At 52.3% G+C, this 22,435-nt stretch overlaps 1 protein-coding gene and 1 long non-coding RNA gene across 2 annotated transcripts; both read left to right on the plus strand.

The window, feature by feature from the left end:
- Nucleotides 1-1,537: 1,537 nt before the first annotated feature.
- On the plus strand, nucleotides 1,538-3,212 carry LOC132013012 (uncharacterized). Its single transcript, XR_009402843.1, has 3 exons — nucleotides 1,538-1,626; nucleotides 2,813-2,838; nucleotides 3,103-3,212. It is a non-coding gene; the product is annotated as an uncharacterized LOC132013012 (long non-coding RNA).
- A 2,573-nt stretch (nucleotides 3,213-5,785) lies between these two features.
- HOXD4 (homeobox D4) lies at nucleotides 5,786-10,636 on the plus strand. Its single transcript, XM_059394218.1, has 2 exons — nucleotides 5,786-7,364; nucleotides 7,918-10,636. The coding sequence occupies exons 1-2, from the start codon at nucleotides 6,929-6,931 to the stop codon at nucleotides 8,253-8,255; spliced, it is 774 nt and encodes a 257-aa protein (XP_059250201.1). The 5' UTR covers nucleotides 5,786-6,928; the 3' UTR covers nucleotides 8,256-10,636.
- Nucleotides 10,637-22,435: the final 11,799 nt, after the last annotated feature.

Here is a 22,435-nt window from a genome sequence, read left to right on the forward strand (position 1 = left end):
ACCAACTGTAAAAGAAAAAGGTCCTCCTAAGAGGCTAATGGGGGAGGGGAGAAGAAATAAATGCCATGGAGTGTGAGCCAACAGCTCCCCGCCTTCAGCTGATGGAAGTTTAGAAATACACAGGGCTTAGAAATACACAGAGAATGGGTGGAAGTTAGAATGCAAAGAGATCTTTGTAGAGAGAGATCTCTTTCATAGGCTTGGTGGAACTTGCTGATGAGAACTCTTGCAACTGAATTTGATTTAGAAATCATGTATGTGTGTGTGTGCTCTACAAACCTACACATAACCCCCATTCTTTTCATCAGAATCGTCAAAATCATACATGTCTTCACACTGATTGGTAGAAACTCTGGCGGGCTATGGAAGGGTGCTGGGGGTCAATTCTCTTTTGATTTACCCCGCTTGTTGGGAGCTGGGGACATCGCTTCAACCCCCCCTCTCGCCCAGCATAGAATGTCCCATTCTCCCCAACTGAGCTCGCTTGGGCCCAAGCTCCATTTCTGGGCTTTCTCAGCAGAAGAGCGCACTCCTTCCTTGTCTCTTAGGCTAACCCTCTAGTGGGAGTGGGAGTGGCAGTGTGGGGCTGTAGCATTTCACTCAGGTTTGAGCGCGGGGACCATGAGCCCCTAGCCAAGTGGGAGCAGGGACATCTGACTTCCTGGGCTTGGGTTCCTTTAGAACCTCATTTGCTTCCTCACACCCTGTCCCCTTCACACCAGGGCTGTTTTATTGTTTTATAACCTTCTTTTAGAGCTTCAGTTGCCAAAGATCCCGATGGGGCTATTCTCCAGTTTCTCACTTTACCAAACCCCAAGTCTTGCTGTTTTAAGCAGTTTGGTCACTTGCAAAGGCTCCCCTTTCAGAGCTAAGCAAATTATAGAGACCTCTAGGCATGTAGCTACCTTCACCTTTCTCACTGAGCCCATCCACAACAATACAGAGCCAAGTGTTAACTCCAACTGCTGCCCCCCACCCCAAGCCCACCCAGCCTCTCTCTAACCACCCTATTTTCTGTTGAAGTTTGAACAAAATCTCAAACAATTCCTGGTATAAGGGAGTCAGAAGTAGCCTTTGATTTTCCTCTTTATTTATTTACCATATCTAGAGCCAGAAAATGATTGAAAGAAAGCAGTTGAAGGTACTCACAGTGAATGCAGCCAAAGAATCATAAGACATGCCCACCAACCAGTCTTTTTGAAATAGCACTACCTCCCAACTTAAACAGACTTGTCTGAAAAGATGCTATTTGAAAAGCCCAGGGTATTGATATGAATATGACCCCCCTTGCATCCTGAATATTTGGAACTATTTAAATGTGAGAGAACAGTTGCAGTGAACCTTTATTTAGTGAATAAAAGTTTAAAGCCGAAGGTTATTTATGGTTGTGCAGAGATGAGACCTGAGTGGCTATTTACGAGCACGTGATTCCAATAAACTTTGTTTTATGGCTTGAGAGTTGACAAGCCAAAATATAATTCCCACCATAAATTAGGTTAAGAGCATACAAGTGCAGATGCTTGGTTCTTGGAGCAGCGATAGGGAAGTGAGAGGCTCCAGCTAGCGCCAGGCTCAGAAGGAGACAGTGCTACTCCCAGTTCCCCTGCCCACTAGGAGAGAAAACCAGTAAGTCCCTTATTACTTTTTCCAGGACAGCTCCAGGGGTGGGGGATTTCTCTGCCTTGTCGTTCCTTCCTGGGGTGAGCAGAAGTCCCAGAGAAGTGAATTTTCATTTTAGCCTAAACTGAAATTAACAAATGGAGTGGGAATCTTGGGATCCTCCCCTCCCTTCTGCACTTAGAAAGTTAGGAACTGAGGGCTCCTACCTCACAAAAGGGGACTTACTGTCTCTCTCCACCTCCCAGTGGAGCATCTGTCTCAGACGTGGAATTAAACAGTGGTAGTCTAGGTGGAGAGAGAGAGTGGGGGAGAGAAGGGGAGGGAGAGAAAGGATGAGGATGGAGAGGGCTTTGCTTCTGAGATTTCTCAGGGAAGGCTGCCATCCTAGAATAGATGAAAACTTAAAGCTGGACACCAGCCCCTGTGAGGAGCACCGCTTTGTAAGATTGCTTTGTGGGCTCTCCAGTAGCAATGCTGACAAAATGCTGCCACATCCATGGAGCTGCAGGACCAATCTAAAGCATTGCTATTTACCTTCCAGCCCATCGATTTTCCTCCTCCTTTGGTTATCATTTAGGTCCTCATTTCCCTTGGAAATTGCTCTTTGTTTTGAATTGGAGCAGAAGTGGGAAGGAAAGTCCTAGTCATGCCCGGTCCTTCTTTGGAAAGGGGAGAAGCCAGGTTTTGGGGGCGCTAGTTGGGGCTGGGGAATTTGAAACCCACCCGAAACTGGGAAATGGGGTTGAATTGCGCCAGAGCGACCCAGACCGGGACCTGGGGCAGGGGACAGATGCAGCGGCTGTCCCCTCCCCGGTGAACTTGCGCCCACCCGGCTGATTGTGCAGAAGGGAACACACAAAGGCCCATTTTCTCCTCGCTTCCCGTTTTCCCACTGGGGAAACCCTGTTACAGGCAGCCTGAGTCGGGCCAAGCAACTAGTAAGGTTTTGCCCAAGGGTGCATGGAACGGGGGAGGTGATGGGGCCCAATACTCTCCTACTCCCTGGGTCTGCCCTTGAGGACTGCGGTCTCCGGCTCCGCGGAGAGCTTGGCGCAATTCCTGGGGGCGGCACCCGAAGCGGGGAGGTCTGGGTATTGGTGGGGTGTCTGGGCCTTGTCATTTTTCCGTGTATCTTCTGTCTCTGCTTTATTATCCTGTGGAATTTAAGTGACCCCCGTTTTCATTGCAACAGGTTCGAGACCAAGCGAGACTGCCGCCGTAAGTACCTTCCCGTTTCTTCCGAATTGCGAAGAGGCGGTATTGAGAACTGGGGAGGTGTTGGCGGAAGGGCCGGCCCACAGGACTGGGCGGGTGGGAGAGGGGCCCTGGCTGCCCAGGCCTGGCGGTGCGAGGGAAGCTCTCTTCGGGTGTGGAGGCTCGAAGTTGTGCTCCTGGATAGATTTTTCTGGGGCCTAGTTCACAGTCACCCAACCAAGAGAACACACCGCAGGCTCTCACCCTGGTCTCCTTGGGCCTCCCCAGGCCTCCCTAGCTCGCACAGGTGCAGCCCCGCTGCTGCCTCCGCTTCTATGAAGAGCTTGCAGCTAATTAGCAGCCCGCCCTATTTACAAGTTTCAGCGAGCATCGCTTTCTGCTCGAACCAGCCTGCCAAACGCCAAAGGATCCCGGTTCCCCTCCGCTGCCCAGCCTGGCCCAACTTCTCTTCTCTCGTTTTTTTAATAAAAAAAGAAGAAAGAAAAACGTCACCCTCTACGGCTGTGGGTGTGGGGAGTTGGTCCGCTTTCGTGAAGGGCTGCGCGAATTCTGAGCTTTAAGTGGAAATCCCTCCTCGCCCCCCCCCCACACACCCTAAGCCCCAGCCCCAGAGGTTTGGGGTCTGGGCTGGGGACACGGGCTGAGCGAGGAGGGAGTGATGCGACCCTTCTGGTTCACCTCTGGTCCTCTTAGCCTGCAGTTCCAGAATTTTCAAGGCAGAGCCACTGGTGTTGCAGGCAAACGTCGTGTTGTTGTTGTTGGTGGTAGGGCTGCAGTGGGGGGCAGAGATGCTTGGAGTCCTGAGCTCAGAAGTTTGGATCTTTCTGAGTTGCACGTGCCCCGAAGACAGGTAGATTTCTGAGGAGGCCTGTGAAATCTCCAGGAAGACTATCTCATTAAGATGATGGTAGTGGCAGGAGAATGAAGGAAGAAAACAGTGACCTCCTCCCTCACTGCAAAATGGAGATTATTTTATTTTAATGGAAGATAGAATATAGGAGGGCAGTGGAAGCCAGGCACCCTTCCTCTCTGCTGAGACACCTTTTCTCCAGGGTGGAAGAAGCCAGGGCTTGGCTCTGGGCCAGGTTTCTTTGCTCTCCAGGGTGGGCAGCCTAGTTGACTTCCTGGAGGCTGTGTTTCTCCCCAGAAGTGGAGAGTCTGCCCAGTTCATACTTCCCCTCTAGTGCTCAGGCTGGCCCAAATAAAACCAGCTCTGGGCTCCAGGCTGGAAAATCTGGTGTCCCCAGGACACCCTGGTTTTGCCCCCTTCCTGCGGCTGCCCCTGCTCTGGGTGCTTATCTCTGCCAGTGCTCCTTGCTTGCAAACCCACATTCGGCGCCCTGTAGCTGCACAAAAAGCCCGAGAGATCAAAAGCATTTGTATGGGCAGTTGAGCGGGAGGTGAATATTTAACGCTTTTGTTCATCAATAACTCGTTGGCTTTGACCTGTCTGAGCAAGTGGAGCAATAAGGTGAAATGCAGGTCACAGCGTCTAACAAATATGAAAATGTGTACCCCCACCCGGTCCCCACCCAGCCCAGCAGGATCCCCCAATTTGTCTGGATAAAGCCTAGGCCCAGTGTCCCCAGGCAGGTGGGTGTGTTGGGAGTGCTTGGCATTAGGGGAGGTTGGGGGGGATCTCCCCCAACAAGGGCATTTGATGTGGGGCAGCCTCAGACTCTCCTTAGATTTGGCACCCAGGAAGTCCCTATAAAATAGCTAAAGCCCTGGAACCAAAGGATGGGGGCAGGGAGTGTCCAAAGTAAGACTAGAAGCAGGGAGCCAATCTTGCCAGGCTTTTGGGGGGCGGGGGAGGCGCAGAGGAGAGTTTCCCTGCTCTACCACACAAGATTCAGGCTGAGGCTGAAACTCATTTTTGAATCATAAGGGAGAAAATCAAAACAATCAAAAAAAATTTTTTTAACACCTCTGGCCTACGGTCAGAGATCCAAAAACCCCCTCTTGAGCCCAGGCATCCTTCTGCCCCTGAAATCCAGTGGGGCCCTGAGTGTGTCTGTGTTCTTCGTGCCCCAAACGGAGGGGTGAGCCCTAGACGGCGCTGAGGCGCTGGGGCGGGTGCAATTCATGAACTTTTGTACTCTTGTGTGCTGCTGTCGGCAAAGCAAAAATAATGAAACTTTGTGATATGTTTGTAAATGATTTCGAATGACCCCTCGCCCTGCCCTTCACCATTAGCACGCCGACCCTAGCCCAGGGCAGCTCGGTGCCTGCAAGCAGTGCCTGCCGCGGGGTCCGCAGCAGCAGCAGCAGCAGCAGCAGCAGGACCAAGAGGCCCGCCCCGCACAGGGCCCAGGAAGGTAAACGTGAGACTTCTGTGAGAACTAGCTTTGTCAGCCAACCTGGCTTGCCTCCGCGTTGGGAAAAAGAATGGGTGGAAGATATTCCCCTCTTGCATCTTTTCTTCTGCCACTGAGGACATTTGCTCCTTTCAGGAAAATACCACTTGATAAGGGGAGGGGGTGTTATTTGGATCTGGAGGGGGGGGGGGATTAAGCCGCCATTTCTGGGATGGATTATTTCTTTCTTCTTTTCTTTTCTTTTCTTTTCTTTTCTTTTCTTTTCTTTTCTTTTCTTTCCTTTCCTTTCCTTTCCTTTCCTTTCCTTTCCTTTCCTTTCCTTCTTCCTTAAGATGACTGTCCCGTCTCCTTGGCTGCTTGGTCCCTCTGGCCGTGGTACGGAGGATGGGGAACTCGTTGCTGCAAATTTTCACCAAGCTCTTCAAGCTACCTGAACCCTCTCTGAAAGTGCGAGTGGCTGCATCGGGCCCGTGATGGCTCTGAGGAAGAGGCCGGGGCTGGCAGCAGTCGGGGTACCCACTCTGGCCGGAACCCGGAGCTAGTAACGTTGTCTATATATACCCTGTAGAACCGAATTTGTGTGGTATCCACATAGTCACAGATTCGATTCTAGGGGAATATATGGTCGATGCAAAAACTTCATGTTTCTCCGAAATGGCCATAGTCGGAAGCGGAGGCCAGAGGCAGTGGGCACGGGTCAGTTTTCTTTCTGTTTTATTACCTTAGACTCCAGGAGGATGGGCTGAGCCTGGTGACATAATGGAGTCTGCCTGGAGAAGCCCCACCGAGGCTCCTGTGTAATCCTTTAATTGGTTGCATGAATGCAGGGCCAAAGGGGTAGGTTTTGGGGGACTGGGGAGCAAGGTGGAAGGCCAGGTAGCCCCAGTCCCAGCTCTGCCCTGAGGGAGTATGAGGTGAGGTCAGAGGGTGCTCAGTGAGGGGGACTCACTGGTCAGGGACTGCCATGTGGGAAAAAGCCAGTTGGGAAGAAGGAGTGCAGGGTCCTTTGGAGACTATCTGGGTGAGGTGAGGGTGCCATCCGCGGCTTCCAAGCCCACCCCTCAGCTGCAGCAGCTGGGGGGGGCTGTGGGTGGCAGTCTTCCCATACCTGCGAGAGGGGCTTTGGCCAGAAATGCTCCAGTCTAGGCACTCACAGAAAGCTTGGCAGTTACTCATTGCCTGATTCGATTCAGGCTAGCCAGCTTGTTGTAACTTTTGGGTGACCCTGACGAAGACAAAGCCAGGACTCGGCCTTTGTATGGCAGAGTCCCTGTTCCCGCGGGCGGGAGCCCTGCCTGCCTGGGGTACTCTGCCTAAGTCCAGGGCTGCCTCACCCACCCTCCTGGTGGTATTCTGCAGCCTGACAAATTTGGGCTTTCATCCCCCTCCTTGAACTGTACCCATTTTGGGGGGCTGTTTTCAGGCGGGTGGCGGCAGTGGAGAGGGCACTCCAGGTTAACAAAGTCAGTGGCAGACAAAAGCTGGGATTACCTGCCAGGAAGGAGGGTTCTGGGGACTCTAGAACTACATTAACATCTGGTGGGGGCCTTCGAATGTGCCATGGCGAGTCACTTGATTACACGTATGTTATTTAGTTAAATTTGTGAAAATTATGAGATGCTCACCAACCCGGTGATAAACTCGCTCCCTCGCTATTGGCTGGCCTGGTCACATGGCCGCCAACTTTATTCAGTTGACAGCAAGTAGGAGGGCCCTATGGAAGGAGAAAAAAAGACAACACGAGAAAAATTAGTATTTTCTACCTTCTGAAATTAATGGCCATGAGTTCGTATATGGTGAACTCCAAGTATGTGGACCCCAAGTTCCCTCCGTGCGAGGAGTATTTGCAGGGCGGCTACCTAGGCGAGCAGGGCGCCGACTACTACGGCGGTGGCGTGCAGGGTGCAGACTTCCAGCCCCCGGGGCTCTACCCACGGCCCGACTTCGGTGAGCAGACCTTCGGCGGCGGCGGTCCTGGGCCCGGTTCCGCGCTGCCACCACGGGGTCACGGGCAAGAAGCCAGTGGCCCCGGCGGCCACTACGGAGCCCCAGGAGAGCCGTGCCCCGCTCCCCCCGCGCCCCCGCCCGCGCCCCTGCCCAGCGCCCGGGCCTGCAGCCAGCCGGGCGGCCTCAAGCAGCCGCCCCCCGGGACGGCCCTCAAGCAGCCCGCCGTGGTCTACCCGTGGATGAAGAAGGTGCACGTGAATTCGGGTAAGGCAAGGCCCAGCGACCTCTCAGTCCCCACCCCGGCCTGGAGGCCTGGGCCCCTGGGAGGGGGTGCGAGTGGGTGGGGGCGTGCGGGGCTTCAATGGGCGCTGCAATTACTCTCTCCATAAATTTTTATAGCTGAGGGAGCAGGCCGGGACCATGTGGCTGGCTGCTTGGCTGTGGGCGAAAAAGGGGGTGGAGATGGGGGTGGGGTGGGGGAGGACTCCATTTTCAGAGCGAGGGAACCTGGTAGAGGAGAGGGGGATCGCCAAATGCTTGGGAATTCTGGAGCTCGCGGCTCGGGGCCGGGGAGATGGGAGCACATTTGGGGATCCCCTCCCGGGATGGGTGGGAGGGTGGGTGGGAGTGAGCGTGCGTGTGTGTGCGCGCTCGGGGCAGGGAGGACGCGAGGGCGGGAGGGAGGAAGGGAGCGGGCTGGGGAGTGTGCGGGGAGGGCCGCGGGGCCTCGGGGCGCGCCAGGAAGTGAGCGGCAGTGGCAAGGGGCCAACGAGTGGCTGGGCGCTGACCTGACCCTGCTGTCTGTTTTGTCTCGCAGTGAACCCCAACTACACTGGCGGGGAGCCCAAGCGGTCCCGGACGGCCTACACCAGGCAGCAAGTCCTAGAACTGGAAAAGGAATTTCATTTTAACAGGTATCTGACGCGGCGCCGTCGGATTGAAATTGCTCACACCCTGTGTCTGTCCGAGCGCCAGATCAAGATCTGGTTCCAGAACCGGAGGATGAAGTGGAAAAAAGACCACAAGCTGCCCAACACCAAAGGCAGGTCCTCGTCCTCGTCCTCCTCTTCCTCCTCCTGCTCCTCCTCAGCTGCTCCGGGCCAGCATTTGCAGCCGCTGGCCAAGGACCACCACACGGATCTGACGACCTTATAGAAGTGGGGAACCTGGGCCCATTCCTCCCTGCGCTCCCGGCTGAGCCGAAGCTGCGGGGGCAGGCCGGGCTTGCTGTCACCTCCCTGGGCTTTAAGGTACTGTAGGGTGGACCTGGGACTCGCAGGCCGCCCTCGGACTAGGTTAGCATCCTGCCCGAGGGCAGCCCCCTCCCTGGAGCGAGCGGAATGGGGGTGGGAGGGGGGCGGGATTCTCTAAGTACATTATCATATGGCAGGAGCTACTGAGAACATAAACCTTGGCGAGTTATTAAACTTATGAAAATCTCTGCTGTTGGATTTTGAATTTGCAAATGAAGGTGAGATACTTTATCCCAGCGTGAAGTTGAACATCCTCCCCCACCCCACCCCTCCAGGGATCTTTGTGGTTTAATAACGTGGGGGAGTTGAGGCAGGAGCTTGACCCCCCACCCCCCACCCTGCTCTAGGTGCTTTCAGTGGAAACAGGAGAGGTGGGCCAGGATTTTGGGAACTTTCTGTTGGTTATCTGTATAATTTCCAGTGTGAAAAAAAAGTATTTTGCTCCCAGTGGCCCCATGCCCAAAGAAATGAGTCTAAGAAGAAAGTGGAAACGGGTTATTTTATGTTTAGATTATATTTGCTTAAATATTTATTTGTTGGGGGATGGATGGGGAACAGAAATAACTGACATCTTAATGCCAAAAATCTTAAGAAGGTGAAAGGGGCTGAGTTTCAGGGAGAAGAATCAGAGATGTGTGGACTAACTTCTGGCTGTAAGCATTATTTTGAACTCCACCCCCTCCCCACTCCCCGGAAATGTGTGTAGGGGGCCCTTAACCCTTTTAGAGGGAAGGAAAGGGTCCACTCAAAGTTGAGTTCTTGAAAATATATTTCCACATGTGCTTTTTTCAGCACTGTGCTTACAACTAGTTCTGGGTGATTAAAGAAAAGGGGAAAGAAAGAAACAAATGGTCCAACATTTTCCTTCTGGGGAAAGAAAACAAATCCTTTATGTTCTGGGTCATTAGATAATGACTGAATTTTCTGTTCCAACTGGATTCCAAATGCTGGATTCCAAATAACCCATATAGCAGTTTTTTAAAATAGGAATTGGTGTACGGCCTATATGGGAGAGGGGGTATGTAGTGGGGAGGAATTGGGAAAGTAGGGGAAATCTTGCTTTAAAAAAGAGACAGAAAACTAATTGAATCTAGAAGTCCACAAAAGTTGGTCTTAGGGTTTTTTTTTTTCCTGAAGTTTTTATTTTTTAAACAAATGTAAGGAAGTTTTTCCTCAACATATTAATTAGAAGCAGAAATGGTCAAAGTATAAAAGTTTCAGGCCCTCTTCCTTGCCTTAAAGAATAGTGGTTTAAGAACAATCACTCTCAAACAACAGGAGTGATGTTCTTCAGTCATTTTTCTTATGCTTTGCCTGAGAAGGGTTCAAAGCTCATTTTTCTAAAATGCTGACCCTTAAGGATAAGGGGGAAAGAGTCAAAGGTAATGGCCAGAGTTCATATACTCAAATGAAACAAGACTTTGGAAGTTTAAACCCCAAAGCCTCAGGCTCCAAAAAGAAACCCTTTGGTTGTAGCTACGAAAAAGTGGCAAAAGGGGCTGGGGGGAGAAGGATGAGCTTGAAAGAGAGATTCAAACCTGGAGCTATTTTTTTCAGTGCTTCAAAATGCTTCAGAAGGTTCCGAGATAATTTTTTAAAAATATATTTAGGTGGAGGGAGAAAAAAAAGACTTTTTCTGCACGCATGTTCTTTGGTGTCTCCTGAGAACTGAGAGCAGGTATTCACTGAGTCCCTAGGCTGAAATTCCACTTCTCTAAAGTATCTTCCAAGCCTTGGTCTTTTGTATTAGACCCTGGGGACAGCTCTTTGTTCCTCCTTGGGGTGAGCCTGGCTCTCAGACTTGCACATGGCAATACTTGAATATCGCCACGTCGGGATATTAAAGATGGATATTCCTGCATTATTCGCATCATTGTTTCTATGACAAAAAGCAAAGAGTTCATACATAGTCAAGACGTCTTTTTTCTGACGCCCTCACGTTGAGAAGCTGAAAAGGTATTTTACTGAAGTTCGGCTAAATTACAGAATCAGGTTCATCCAGAGGACAAATTTTCTATTCGATTAGCTGTATTTCAGCCGGGAGGACTGACCTCTAAACCCTTAACCTTTTGGACTCTAACTACCCTTCTCTTCTTTTTTTCTCCCTCTAACATGGAGAGCAGTCTTTGGATGTAGCATTTGAAAAGAGCCGCTATGGTTAGGCAAGTTGGAAAGTTGCTAAGATTCTTTCCTAAAGCCCAAATCTGTGAATATATTGAACCTTCTCCTTGAGAGGGGGAAAAAGAATATATTTTCACAACACCAATCTACATATATATTATAAAGATTATTATATAGATTTCCCCCTTCCCAGAAGTTCAGGTTATTCACTCCAGCTTTAGACCAAATGCCAAAACTGCATAGCTGCCCTCACTCAAACCCCACAGGAAAGCCAAGAGGCATGTTTTGATGAAGAAAACCCAAGCTTCTTCTCAAATGTAGCCCCACTACTTTGAAAAGTAACTTAGTCAGAGAAACAACTTCTTTGTTTATAAGTCTCAGTTCTCCTCAGTTTCCAGGGATTGTCTTTTGAAATGTTAATGGAGCCTGGATGGCCCAGGGGGCAGCCCTCAACCCTGTGGTCCCAATTGGACCCCAGCATCCATTTGGGCCCACAGGAGTGGGGCAGGGAAGAAGCAGTGCCTCCCCTGCAACCACCACCACCCAGGGCAGGGAAGGAAATGAGTTTCCATCTGGGAACGTACTCTGGAGAAACCTAGATGTGGAAAGGCGCAGTGCCCATTTGCTTTTATTTGTTTCCAGTTTGTTCCCCCAAATATGAGCCAGAAGTGTTTGTTTTGGTTTTTTTTTTTTTTTTTTTTTTAAACTGTGTTGGGGTCGTGACTGGGGAGGAGTGAAGTGTTTACTGAGGACATTGCTCCTCAGACTCCCATCTCACTTTGTCCATTGCAGCCTTTTGTTGGGAGATGACATTGTCAGTCAGCCCCATGGTGTCTGTTCACACAAGATGCTTTTTTAATAGAATTGACCACTGTTCTGCTGCCACTGATTAAAGTATTATTTATACTAATTGTTGCCTGTAGTTTTGATGTAATTCATTGATCTATATTTGAAATAATAAAAGGTGTAGCGAAACTTCCATCCTGTTTGGTGCCTCCACAGAAGCATTCTTCATTAAGTCTTCTAAAAGCTAACATTCGATATTAACAATTTATTTTATTACTTTCTGCATTGTGCCTGACATGTGAAGGTTAAACTGTGTAAGGTTAGCAAATTTGTCATTGACCTCTCCCCTACAAGTATACATTCCCATTTGGCCACCATATTTTGTGGGCGTTGAGAAGCCTAAGCTTGGATTCAGGCTGCAGGGCATTATTTATTTATTTATTTATTTAGGAAAATAAGTAACTTCCTAGGCTAAAAAGAGGCTCCAGGTTGGCTCTCTGTGTGGCCCGGGTTAGCCCTAGACCCCTTCAGTCTCTCTTTGTTTTGTGGTGGGAGAGAGACTTCCCTGCACGCGCCCCCTTCCCCCAACTCTGGAAGAGTGTTGGGTTCTGGGCCAAGCTGGGACTGGCCAGTGGCTACTGGGACCAGACCCCTCTGGCCTCCAGTCTTGGACGCCTACTTTTCCTGTGCTGTTCAGCCCCACTGGGGCCTCCTGCACCTGCCCCTCCTTCCCCTGGAGCCCCCTCCGCCCTTGAGACGACAATAAACACTCCCCACTATAAAAAGTGGCGTGCGCTATTTTTTTTTTTTTTCTCCCGCGAGGGCTTTCTCTGGTCTTTGCCTGGCCTTGAAGAGTGGGCCAAGACAGGAGTCCCAAAATAGCTGGGGAGGGGGGGCTTGCTCGCGACAGGAAATGAGCAGGATGCATAAAATCAGACATGTGTCCTTAATATATGGAAGGGCTCGCCTCAGACGCGTGGACATGTGTATTTATAAGTGTGCAGACAGAAGTTTAAATATTCAGACACATTTTATGATTGTCCTCTGCCCGTCTTCTGGTTAATGGCTCCTCCTGTGCCCACCAATACATCAATACCGTGGTGTGTATTGAATCACGGGCAGGGACGAGGAGGAAGCGAGTCCATAGCCGAGCCCGCTTGAGTAGAGTACAGTAAATCGGGACCCTCGGCAGACGGCGCTTCCCGCCCGCCCGCCATGTTGGGGAGCCCTCCCTGCCCCCCGCGCCTGGCTGGGCGGCCGGGGCTCGCCGGCAGCCGGGGGAGGGCCTCTCATAACCCGGAGAATTTTCAAAGTGCGAGGAAGATGATAAGAATAGATTTCTACAAGTCCCGACCACGTGATTGGCGAAATAATTAATTCAGCACGTCCCTTAAGAAACACGGAGTCGTCATTAATCTGCCACGCAAAGGGCTCTCTCCGACTTGGAAAGTGCAGGGATCCCAAGAATATCACCCGCCGAGGGGGGCCGCGCGGCGCCCCCAAGCCCTCCACCCTCGGGCCCCCAGTGGCGGGCGCGGGAGCGCGGCCAGCAGGTAAATATTTTGGCGACTTTTATTTCTCCAGATTTAAATCCTTAATGAACTTAGCTGTCAGGGCCGCTGACAAATAGTTCCCTTTGCTTCCTGATTTGGAACCGCGCGCCGGCGAGAAGTTGTTAGTGGCTTGGATGGTGACCTTTGGTTCAGCAAAGCTTTGCACTTATGAAAAATTACTGAGAGCGGCCGAGTGTGTGTCTGCGAGCGCGCGAGAGGGTGTGTGTGAGCATGTGGGGGTGTGCGAGGGGCGAGGGGCGAGGGGCGAGGGGCGAGGGGGCGAGGGGCGAGGGTGCGCGCGAGCTGCTCCGAAACAACAGGAGTTGTTAAAAACCCGCCCGGCTTGGGGACGCGCCTGGCGCACGCGGGCCGAGGTTGCCCGGTCGCCTGTGTCTACCGGGAACAATGGTCGCTGTCACGGCATCTGCTGCCTATTCTTAAACCGGTGAGAAAAGGCCCCGGCCCTCTTTTCAAGCGAGGGTCGTAAATTTTTCTTTGCGTCATAATAGAAGGCTATAAAATCGAGTTGAAATTTTACCCCAGGCAGGTTTTAACCAACAGATAATGATTTCCGAGTTGCTTCTCCCACTCCTCTCCTTTCCCATCCAAGCTCTGCTGCTTCTGTCACCCCCGCAAAGAGTTTCCCCTTCTTACCCTTAATTTTTGTATTTTTAATTTGGGCGAAGATCTAAAATAAAGGCACGGGTTAGAAGTCCCCACGGCTGGAGTAAGAGACCCCGGGGGCGAAAGGAAGCCTAGGGCAGGGATATGCGGGTGAGGCCAAGTCGTGGTGCAAAAGCTGTCTGTCCTGTCGCCTCCCATTTTAGCCTTTTTTCTCCCACCCTCCAAGGAGCCCTGAGGTCCCACTAGCCCCTCAGCTCCCACCCCACCCACTCCACCCGCAGCTTGCCAGGGGCTCTGGGTTGAGGCAGCAGCGGACATTCTCCTCCAGCTCGCAGCTCAGGGCCAGTGCCGGGGAGGAGAGCCTCTTTATTCGCCTTCTTCGCTCCCGCTCCCGTTGGCTTTGAGGATGATTTCCGCTAGCTGGAGTTGGCTGTGTTTGGTAGTTGTTTGGGGATTGTGTGTATGTTTTGATTTCTTTTTTGGTTTGTGTATATTTCCCCGTCAGGATAGAGACAAAGTTCCCTCCGCTATGAATTATACATTCAAACAATAATACATTAATTCAATTATTCAAAGATGACAAATGTTTATGTGCTTTGCAAGCGACTCCGACGCAGATTCCAGGCGCTTTCTCTGAGCTGCTTGCGTTTTTCTCAATGAGAATTTGCTCCCCTCCCTCCCCAACCCCACCCACCCCGACCCACCTCAACATCCCCTGGTAGGCCCAGAGAGGAGCCCACAAAAGCCTGCCCAGCCCCGCTGGCAGCCGGGCAGCCAGCAGTCTCCCAAGTCCTGGGCTTGGCGGGCACCGGCCCGGGCTATTTTATCAGTGTGACAATTGCCCGGGTTGATGTGATAAATCATCGTAAGTAATTCCTGAAAGGGTGCGAGGCTGTTGGGGGCCGGGCGAGGACTGTAAATCTTTCCGGTTTATTGCTCTATGAACATATGCTCCGATTGAAGAAGGCTTAGATCCTTTCCTGGAGACAAATTCCCGCAAATCGGCCCCCCTCTTTGGCAGGAGATTAACACTTGCTGCGGGCCCGTTGCTCTGCCCCTGGCGGGAGGCTGGGGGCAGGATCCTCCGGGTGGGGGTGAGCTGGGGGCACCTACAGTCCAGCTTCTAGAGGCCTCCCGAGTGGGCCTCCAGCCAGGCCCGGCCAGGTGAACAAAAGGAGGAACTCCCTGACCCGTCTAGGGGCTCGAGCCTGTGACTTGTCCTCGGGGACTTCTGTGCTTCTGAAGGGGGGATGAGGAGGACTTTACCCCCTTCTCCCCGGCTCTTCCGGAGCTGCCGAGCACATTCACGCTCGCTTTCGCCTGTCGGAGACTTTGCAAGCGGTGACAGGGCATCTGCTCCGTGCCCATTGCCACTGAGAAGCAACACTGGCCATGACAAGGATACTTCGGGGATGGGGTGGAGAATCCCGCGTTGCGGGATTTCGGGGTGCACGTCGGGCCGGGAGAGGGCCATGGGGCGGGGCGGGGGGTGGTAGCTCTTGGCAGGCTCGGACTTAGAGGCTGGTCGCTCACCCTGGCTGGGAGCTTAACTCTTTCTCACACGCAGAATTGTGACGGTAAATTCCGCCCGACCACTTGGAGAGTGCTGGGAACAGGTCCCGATGTGCTATTTCTAAACAGAAGCTCCCTTGACTCCCAGATCTGCCCGACCAGGACTGATACCGCAGGCTCCTCGCTTTCTGGGAGGCGCCGCAGGAAGCGGGAAGCCGGGGCCTGTCAGTCACGGGGCCAGCGGATTCCGTGGGCCCGGCCCAGGTTGGGAGGCGCGCAGGTCTCGGCAAACAGCGGCTCTGCGCCTCGGGGGCTCCAGGCCGCGGGCGCCCGAGTGGAGTGCGCAAGGCGCGGAGAGGGGAAACCGCTACCGGTCTGGCCTGCTGCTTAGGCGTCTTTTCTGGCTCTCGGGAGTGGTGACTCCGCCGCCGCGTCTGCGGAACGAGCCAAGGCCTCGAGCAGTGGTGAGGGTGGGGGTGGGAGTGGGGGGTTGGGGTTCCCCCGGAGTGTCTGGCCTGGTCTGGGAGCTGGAGTCACCCACCTTAGGGCCGGAGCCTCTTCTGTGCCACAACTAATTGTCTCGTCCCGGGAGGGGGAGAGCAGCGCGTCCGCCTAGGCAGAGCCTTGCCTGGGTGCGTGCGGATGCGAGGTACCGGGCTCGGCCGGCCGGGGAGCTAAGGGAACCCTGGGCCTCTGATGCTCCACAGCCGCCTCCGGAGACGGCTCTGAGAGGCAGCCTCTAAAATTTCCAGTCCGTGGGCCAGTCCGGTGGAAGGCCGGGGCAGGGTCAGAGGTCGTGGGGGGAGAGACTCCAGCGCCCCCATCCCACTGCCGGCGGCCAGGCTGGGGCTGGGTTGGTCCCGAACGAGACGGGGACTTTCTTTCCGCTCCATGCCCACCCATGTCTGCTCCGGGGAATGGGCCCAGATCCCACGCTTCCTGCCCCTCCTCCAAGCCCCCAGGCCTGGCTGCGCTCCGGGGCTGGATGGCGTGAAAGTTTCAGCCTCAATCAGTACAATCTTCCCTCGGGGTCACGTGAACAAATATGCTCGCATTTGAAGGCAGCGTCTGTATTTCCCGACTATGAGGGGGTTTCCGGGGCTCTCTCCAAATCCAGAAAGGGCCACATTCCGAAAGCAAAACAAACCCCGAGCTCTGGGGGGTCTGGGAGGGCTGGGCAGGAACCCAGGAGAGGGTGGGGGCTCGGGTGGCCGCCGCTCTGGGCCTGGGAGCGGACAGGCGGGCGGGTGGACCGACGGGCGCGCAGCGCGGGCGAAGCCAGCTCGGGGACTACGAACTCGTTCCTCCTGCGTTTATTGGTAGTTGAACCTCAGCCTGGTTCCGTTCTACCGGGAATTCTGTGTGCTCGGGTATATGGCCGCGTCTGCGAGCGCGCAAGACCAGGGTTGGGACAGTGTTGTCTGCAGACAAAGGGGGAAGGCTAGCTCTGCCCCCCACTGGCGCCCCCTCTGAGGCCGAGGACACCAGGTTTATGATAAATTGGGATCCAGGTAAGCAATTGCATGACAAAATGGAAATCTTCGGGCACCGGGCTGCTTGCTGCCCTGAATGGGATACTAAATATGATTTATTTTGTGTAATCTGTGATCTTGATTATTGCCAATTGGTGAGGCAGTCCGCGTAGACCTAGATACACTTCTACATATACATCGAGGACGGTGATTAATCGTAAGGAGGTGCGCTTTGTGGGGGTGCTCCCCGCCTACCCAAAGGTTAGGAGGACACACTACCTTGCCAGGCTTGGGGGGTGGCTGATGGTAGGGTTGGAGAGGGAGGAGGTGGCAGTTTGAGGAGAGGGTCGGCGAAGGGGTTGGGGGCTGGAGGAAGTATTTTGGGGGTAAATGTGCAGTTGCGAGAATGGGCTGAAAAATGAAATGAATAAAAAGAAACTTTTTTACACTGTCACTGCCAAAGTAAGATGGAGCGTCATATTAATTCCGTGTCTTGGGCTGCCTGGCTGGGCACAGGCAGGTTGATTTATATGTATTTAAAATAAACTCTGTGACCAGCCAGCTCCCTGCATTGTTCTGGGAGCTAGCTCCACATACTCATGCCTTTATCTCTTGCTGCTGGCTTAATACTTTTTTCCTTTAGAGGTTAAAGTGCTACTCAGGCTTTCTCCCCCCAATTCAAGAGAACCCCCAAACTACTCAGAAGAGTTTGAGAGGCTCCTCCACATGCCCCCTCACTAATCTAGGTTTTGACTTCCGTGGTGTCAGAGAAAAGATTCAGGGCTCCTGAGTTCTTCTCCCCGAAGAACCTAGGATGAAAGCTAAATCATACTTTGGCTTCTAAATTCCTTGCATCCTTTTGTTTACTGGATCCTGTGGCTCCTGGCTGGAGGAGGACAGGACAATTCATCCTGGGGTTTTTCCCGGGTCCAATGCCCAAATAAGCAGCTCCATGAGTCCAAGTGAGCAGCTCCGGGCTCAGGAGAATGCCACACAGCCGGGCCAGATTGGGCCTCTGTAGGGAAGGGTCCCAAAAAGCAAGGAGCAGACCTTTACCCTAAGTTGGGACAGGCCCTAGCTAGAGAGGGGACTGACTTCCAAGGGCATCGCCATCAAAGGAGAGCAGGAAAGTTGTTTTGTCAATCGCCTGCTCTTGGCTCCATCAGAACTTAAAGTCGCTGGACATTTTTCTTCGCCTGCTGCCTTGGAGCGGCGCGCCTGCCAACTTAGTCAGCTGAATCCAATTACTGCGAGCAGCATTTCATTTGGCCCCATGGAGCACTCACTTATAACTTCCCCGAAAATTTCAATAATCCGCACCAAGGCTACCTATCCTAAAGACTTTTACAGGGGATGCTGGTGGGGGTTGGGGTATAGGGCCGGGTCTGCCTCAGACCAGCTCTTCACTGACAGCTCACAGATAGGGCTACCTCCTGCTCCCCCAATTTCTGGCTGTGGAAAGGGTACTTGAGCTGGTGGACCAGAGCCAGCCGGGTTCAGCCTGCGATTCTCGGCAAGCAGGAGGCTGATGTTGGGCCTGGGCTGGACGGTGGGTGGGCTGAGCAGGAAAGAGCGTGAGAAGGCAGCGGGGACTCTGGGTGGCCCAACTTTGTCCCCCTTGGGGTCCTTTTTCTTTTTCCCTTCCCAAGCCTGCACCAGAGCACAGGGTGCACGGGGCATCCCAGAGCACCCAGGAGCACACTTACCCTGTTCCTCCATGGCTGGGAAAAGAAAAGCTATAGGCAGCACGGGGCTGGCCCTGGTGGCCTCCCAATTTAGCTCTCTTCTGAGGGGAAGATCCTACTTTCAAAGAACCCTCTTTTAAAAATAAAATAAAATAAAATAAAATAAAACAGTCAAGCGGCAAAAGTTGATGTCCGTTCCCATGAATGTATCATATAAAGTGGCTTTGGGGCCCACCAGTCAGGTTCTAGGACCTGGGTAAAGTATGCCCCTGCTGCACAGCCCTCCGGGGCAGCCCCCTGAGCCTGAGGCTGGCTTGGAAGCTCAAGCCCTGGCAAGATATTAGGAGCCCTACAGGCCGGGATCTCTCTGAGGCGCTTCCGTTGGGTGTTCATTAAGGGGTGAGTTATTGCCGTGTGAGCCAAAGGTCACTTCAAAGGCTTATGGCTTCGTGCTCTGGTCTTTAGAAGGGACCGGATCGCTTTGTGTGGGGCTTTCTCCTGCGTGGTTTAGTGTTTGCAAACTACTGAGTCGACAAATTGCACAGGGCAGATGCAAGAGGGGGGATTCTGTCTCTCCTTTGGCCTGACCTGAACAGGCACCCGTTAGGCACCCACAGTGGTGGGCAGCTTGGGTCTGCTTCTGGGTGAAGGTGGAAGGGATGTTTGTTTCTTGGATGGTTTGCGGCCTAATCCCAACCCAGGAATGGGTGAGCAGCCTAGTCCAGGAAAATTGTGGGTACCTACTGTAATAAAATAAATTCAGGGGAACCCTTCAATATACAACGTACAAACCAGGAAATAGCACCCAGCTCCTTTTCCACTGGGGCTGAGTAGGACAGCCATTGACTAGGACCTACCCAGGCCCATCCACATATTCCTCCTCTTCTTTCTGGGGCCCTATTCTGTAGCCTTCTTCCCGCCCTAATTCTGCAAGTTCTCTTTCACTCCTAGGAGGGTGGGCTTGGCCTGGGAGATTGTACTTAGAGGCTAGTTGAAGCAGGAGGAGAGAACTAATTCCCCTTGTGCCTTTGACTCACTTACCCCATCCCCTGCCTGAGGGTCTGGCATTTTCCTCAAGTCAGAGCTCTTCCTTCCCTCATCCCGCCAAAGACTTTGTGTTAAAGTCCACTCACTCTCTAGAAGCCAACCAAGTCTCCTTTCTGCCTGGGGGAAGGCGCCTGGAATGACTGCGGGCAACATACATATACAATAGTCACATTGATTAAGACACCCTTAAAAGGGGTAAAGTCTCTCAACATGTTTGGGTAAGAAAGAAGCAACTGCCACTGAGAGTTTTCCATTTTGTTCCAGATCTGCCTCAACAGAATATCAAAAGGAACCCGAAGAACCAAAAAAGAGTTACCGACAAAATTTGAGAACACACACACACACACACACACACACACAAATTGTGGTGAGTAGTGTGATTTAAAAAAAATAATTTCCACTACAATTCCATCTATCCTACAACTCAAGGTAGCCATCTCAGGATTCATACATCAAGACATAAAACAAAGGGCAGCTTTGAAGTGAATCACCTCAGTGTGAACTGCTGCCCGTTACATGATAACCGATCATCGGCCTTCAAATTTATGGTCATTTAATGGGGTGAACCCAGTGCCTTAAATGCAGGGTGTATTAAGTATTGAGTTATCTGAGCTAAATAAGGATGATTTAGAAGGCGCGCTCAGGGCTTCCCATAGGGCAGAAGAGGCTCAGGCTGAGAGCTGGAAAGACCTCGGGCAGAAAGCTATCCCAGCTCTGCAGCAAATATATCCCCACGGAGCAACCCGGAAAAGGGGTGGTTTCGGAATCCCAAAGTAGCAAAGCCAACAGGGAGCAAGAATCGTTGCCATGTTCCAGAGAATTAACGGGGATGCCCAGCAAGAGTCTGGTACGCCAAAAAGAGATCTGTGGGCTTCCGAGGCCCTGGTTTAGGAAGAAACAGGGAGAGGAGCCAAGGCCAACTGGAACCTTAGAAACATTTGAGACAACAGAAACAACCGGCAAACCATCGCCTCCCCCTTCTCTTTCAACTTGCCCTGACTCTACCAGTCCATAATTTACTAGGACCACCGACCAAGTCCCAGCCCGGCGACTGCCGCCCCTTCCCTCCCCAAGCCCTTCGGTGTGTTCACGGCCCCGGCGGGCGAGCGAGCGCCGGGCGGGCCTCCTCGCATCCAGCGAGCCTCCCGGCGTCCCCAGGCAGCGGCGGGCAGCAGGTCTTCGGCCCCTGGCGAGGCAGCGCGCGTCCCGTCCCGCGTCCGGCCGCCCCGCAGAGCTGCTCCGAGAGGCGGGCAGTGGCCACTTTATATAGTCTCCCTGCTCGCGGGGCGCGGGGCCGGCCAAAGTGCGGAGTAGGGAATTCTTTTGCTGCTCTTCCTCCTACGCGGAGCCTGTTTTCCACTTCTGAAAAGTGCCGGGCCTTGGGAAGTGTTTTTCTTTTCATTCCTTACTGAAGCGTTTACTGCCGCCTTGCTTGCAGTCATAAATTTTGTTACAAACCACAATGACAGGTGCATTGATATGCACCGTGAGAGCTCCAGCTGCTTAATAACCCCGTCCCCTGGCCGCTGTGAGCGCCTTTTATTTATACGGTATCATATTAGGTATTGATCCTGGGCAGAATTAAGTGCAATGAGGAAGTATCAGGGTTCGGCGGCTTCAGACGCTCGGCGGGTGCGGTGGTCCAGCGCGGCCCAGGCGGCCGAGGGTGGTCGCTTTGAGGCCGCCTTCCTTCTGGCTGGGGACCCTTCGGCCCTGCACTCCCAGCCTGCGGTTGGGCCTCCGAGCTGAGTTGGGCAACCTCCCGGGACCGTGAGAAAGATCCGACCCAGATCCCGCTTAGTGCCCCTACCCTAGAAGGGGCCAGGGGTTGTGTCGTGGGGTTCTGGGGAGGCTGCCCGGGCCGGAGCCCCGGGGGTTGAGGGGAGAAGGAAGGAGAGAAAAGGGCAGCGAGGACTTCGCAGACCGCCCCTCCCCCTACAGGGGCTAGTCTTCACCCCAAGGCATTTGGGTCCCGGAGCAAAAATGAGCAGAGGTACCAAAGGGCGAAAAAAAGAAAGCCTTTAAAAAAAGGGGGGGTGGTGATCGAAAAGATGAGCCACTGAACAGTTGACCATTGTCCAAGTGATTTATGACCCATTCCTGCTTTTTAGGTTCAAGCAGAGTTCACAAGGAGTAGGGATTTCTGGAAAGAAATAAGCCTTTTTTTTTTTTTTAAACCAATTTTGTAACAATATTCTCGGGTTCTGTTTTAGGACAGTTGGTTTCTTTGGGACATTATCATATGGATGTGGGGGAAGGCTGCAAAGCCCTTCCTGGTGAGGAGAGGACCTCTCTCCTCCCTTCTGGGGCAGTAGACATTGGGGTGTCATCAAATAGGCCTTGAAATTCCTTAAGACAGTGAAAACAGATGCAGGAGAACAGGCGCTGAGGTTATTCATGAAACTGCCAAGTATTTACACTTTTGAGGCCCAGTACACAGGGCTTCTTCAGGAATATGCCATAGGAACAAATATATATGTAAAGCCATCTGTTTCAAAGACCTGGTCAGTAGCCAAAGAAGTTACTTTAATGTGATTTGTCCACCTATTGAGATAAACTTGGTCAACCTGGGAGGAAGGGTAGTGGGGGCATGTATTTTGCTTCCACAGTTCTAAATGAAATGACAGAAGCAGCAGTGAGTTCTGGTGGTCTGAGTGTCAGATGTGACCATTTTGACATCCGGAGAGCCCACGATTAAGATCCTTGGAACCAGGATCCAAGAAAAGTCCAGAAACAAAGCTAGAATACCCGGTTCTTTGCCTTGGGGGCAAACACATCAATATTAGTCACAGGATGGGGATGTAACTTTCCATTTGATATTCAGTAACTTTAATAGAGGATGATCAAGAAAATGAATGAAAGAAAGATCAAGACCAGCTTTGCTAAGTAGATATCTTAACTGAATACATTTAAGAACAATAAAAGAAATAATTCCTAAAACACATCCTAGTATTCTGTTATCCCATTGAAAAGGGCCTGTGTCTTTACAAGATAAATGCCAGATTCCCTTATATTTTAAAACAAAAAGGGCAACAATACTACCAAACAAAGGCTAATATGAAGAATTTTAAAAATAGGGCTCTTTGGTGAAAGTGGAGGAGAAATGAGTGAATGGAGGAGTGGTTTTGATCCCAGTGGTCAAATCCATTAGGCCACATAAGTTGTCTAGACAATGTGGTCCATCATGATGACCATGATGGAAGCCTGGGGAGTTTTGAGGAAGGAAAGGTGCCTGAAAGAGGAGATCAAGAATGAAGACCAGCGAGCTGACCTATGAGTTTT

Source organism: Mustela nigripes, chromosome 3, assembly GCF_022355385.1.
Source record: "Mustela nigripes isolate SB6536 chromosome 3, MUSNIG.SB6536, whole genome shotgun sequence".
Lineage (NCBI taxonomy): Eukaryota > Metazoa > Chordata > Mammalia > Carnivora > Mustelidae > Mustela > Mustela nigripes.

Coding starts and splice junctions, on each gene's coding strand:
- HOXD4 (XM_059394218.1), top strand. CDS start 6,929: ATGGCCATGAGTTCGTATATGGTGAACTCCAAGTATGTGGACCCCAAG. Junction 7,365..7,917: donor GAAGGTGCACGTGAATTCGG/GTAAGGCAAGGC, acceptor TTTGTCTCGCAG/TGAACCCCAACTACACTGGC.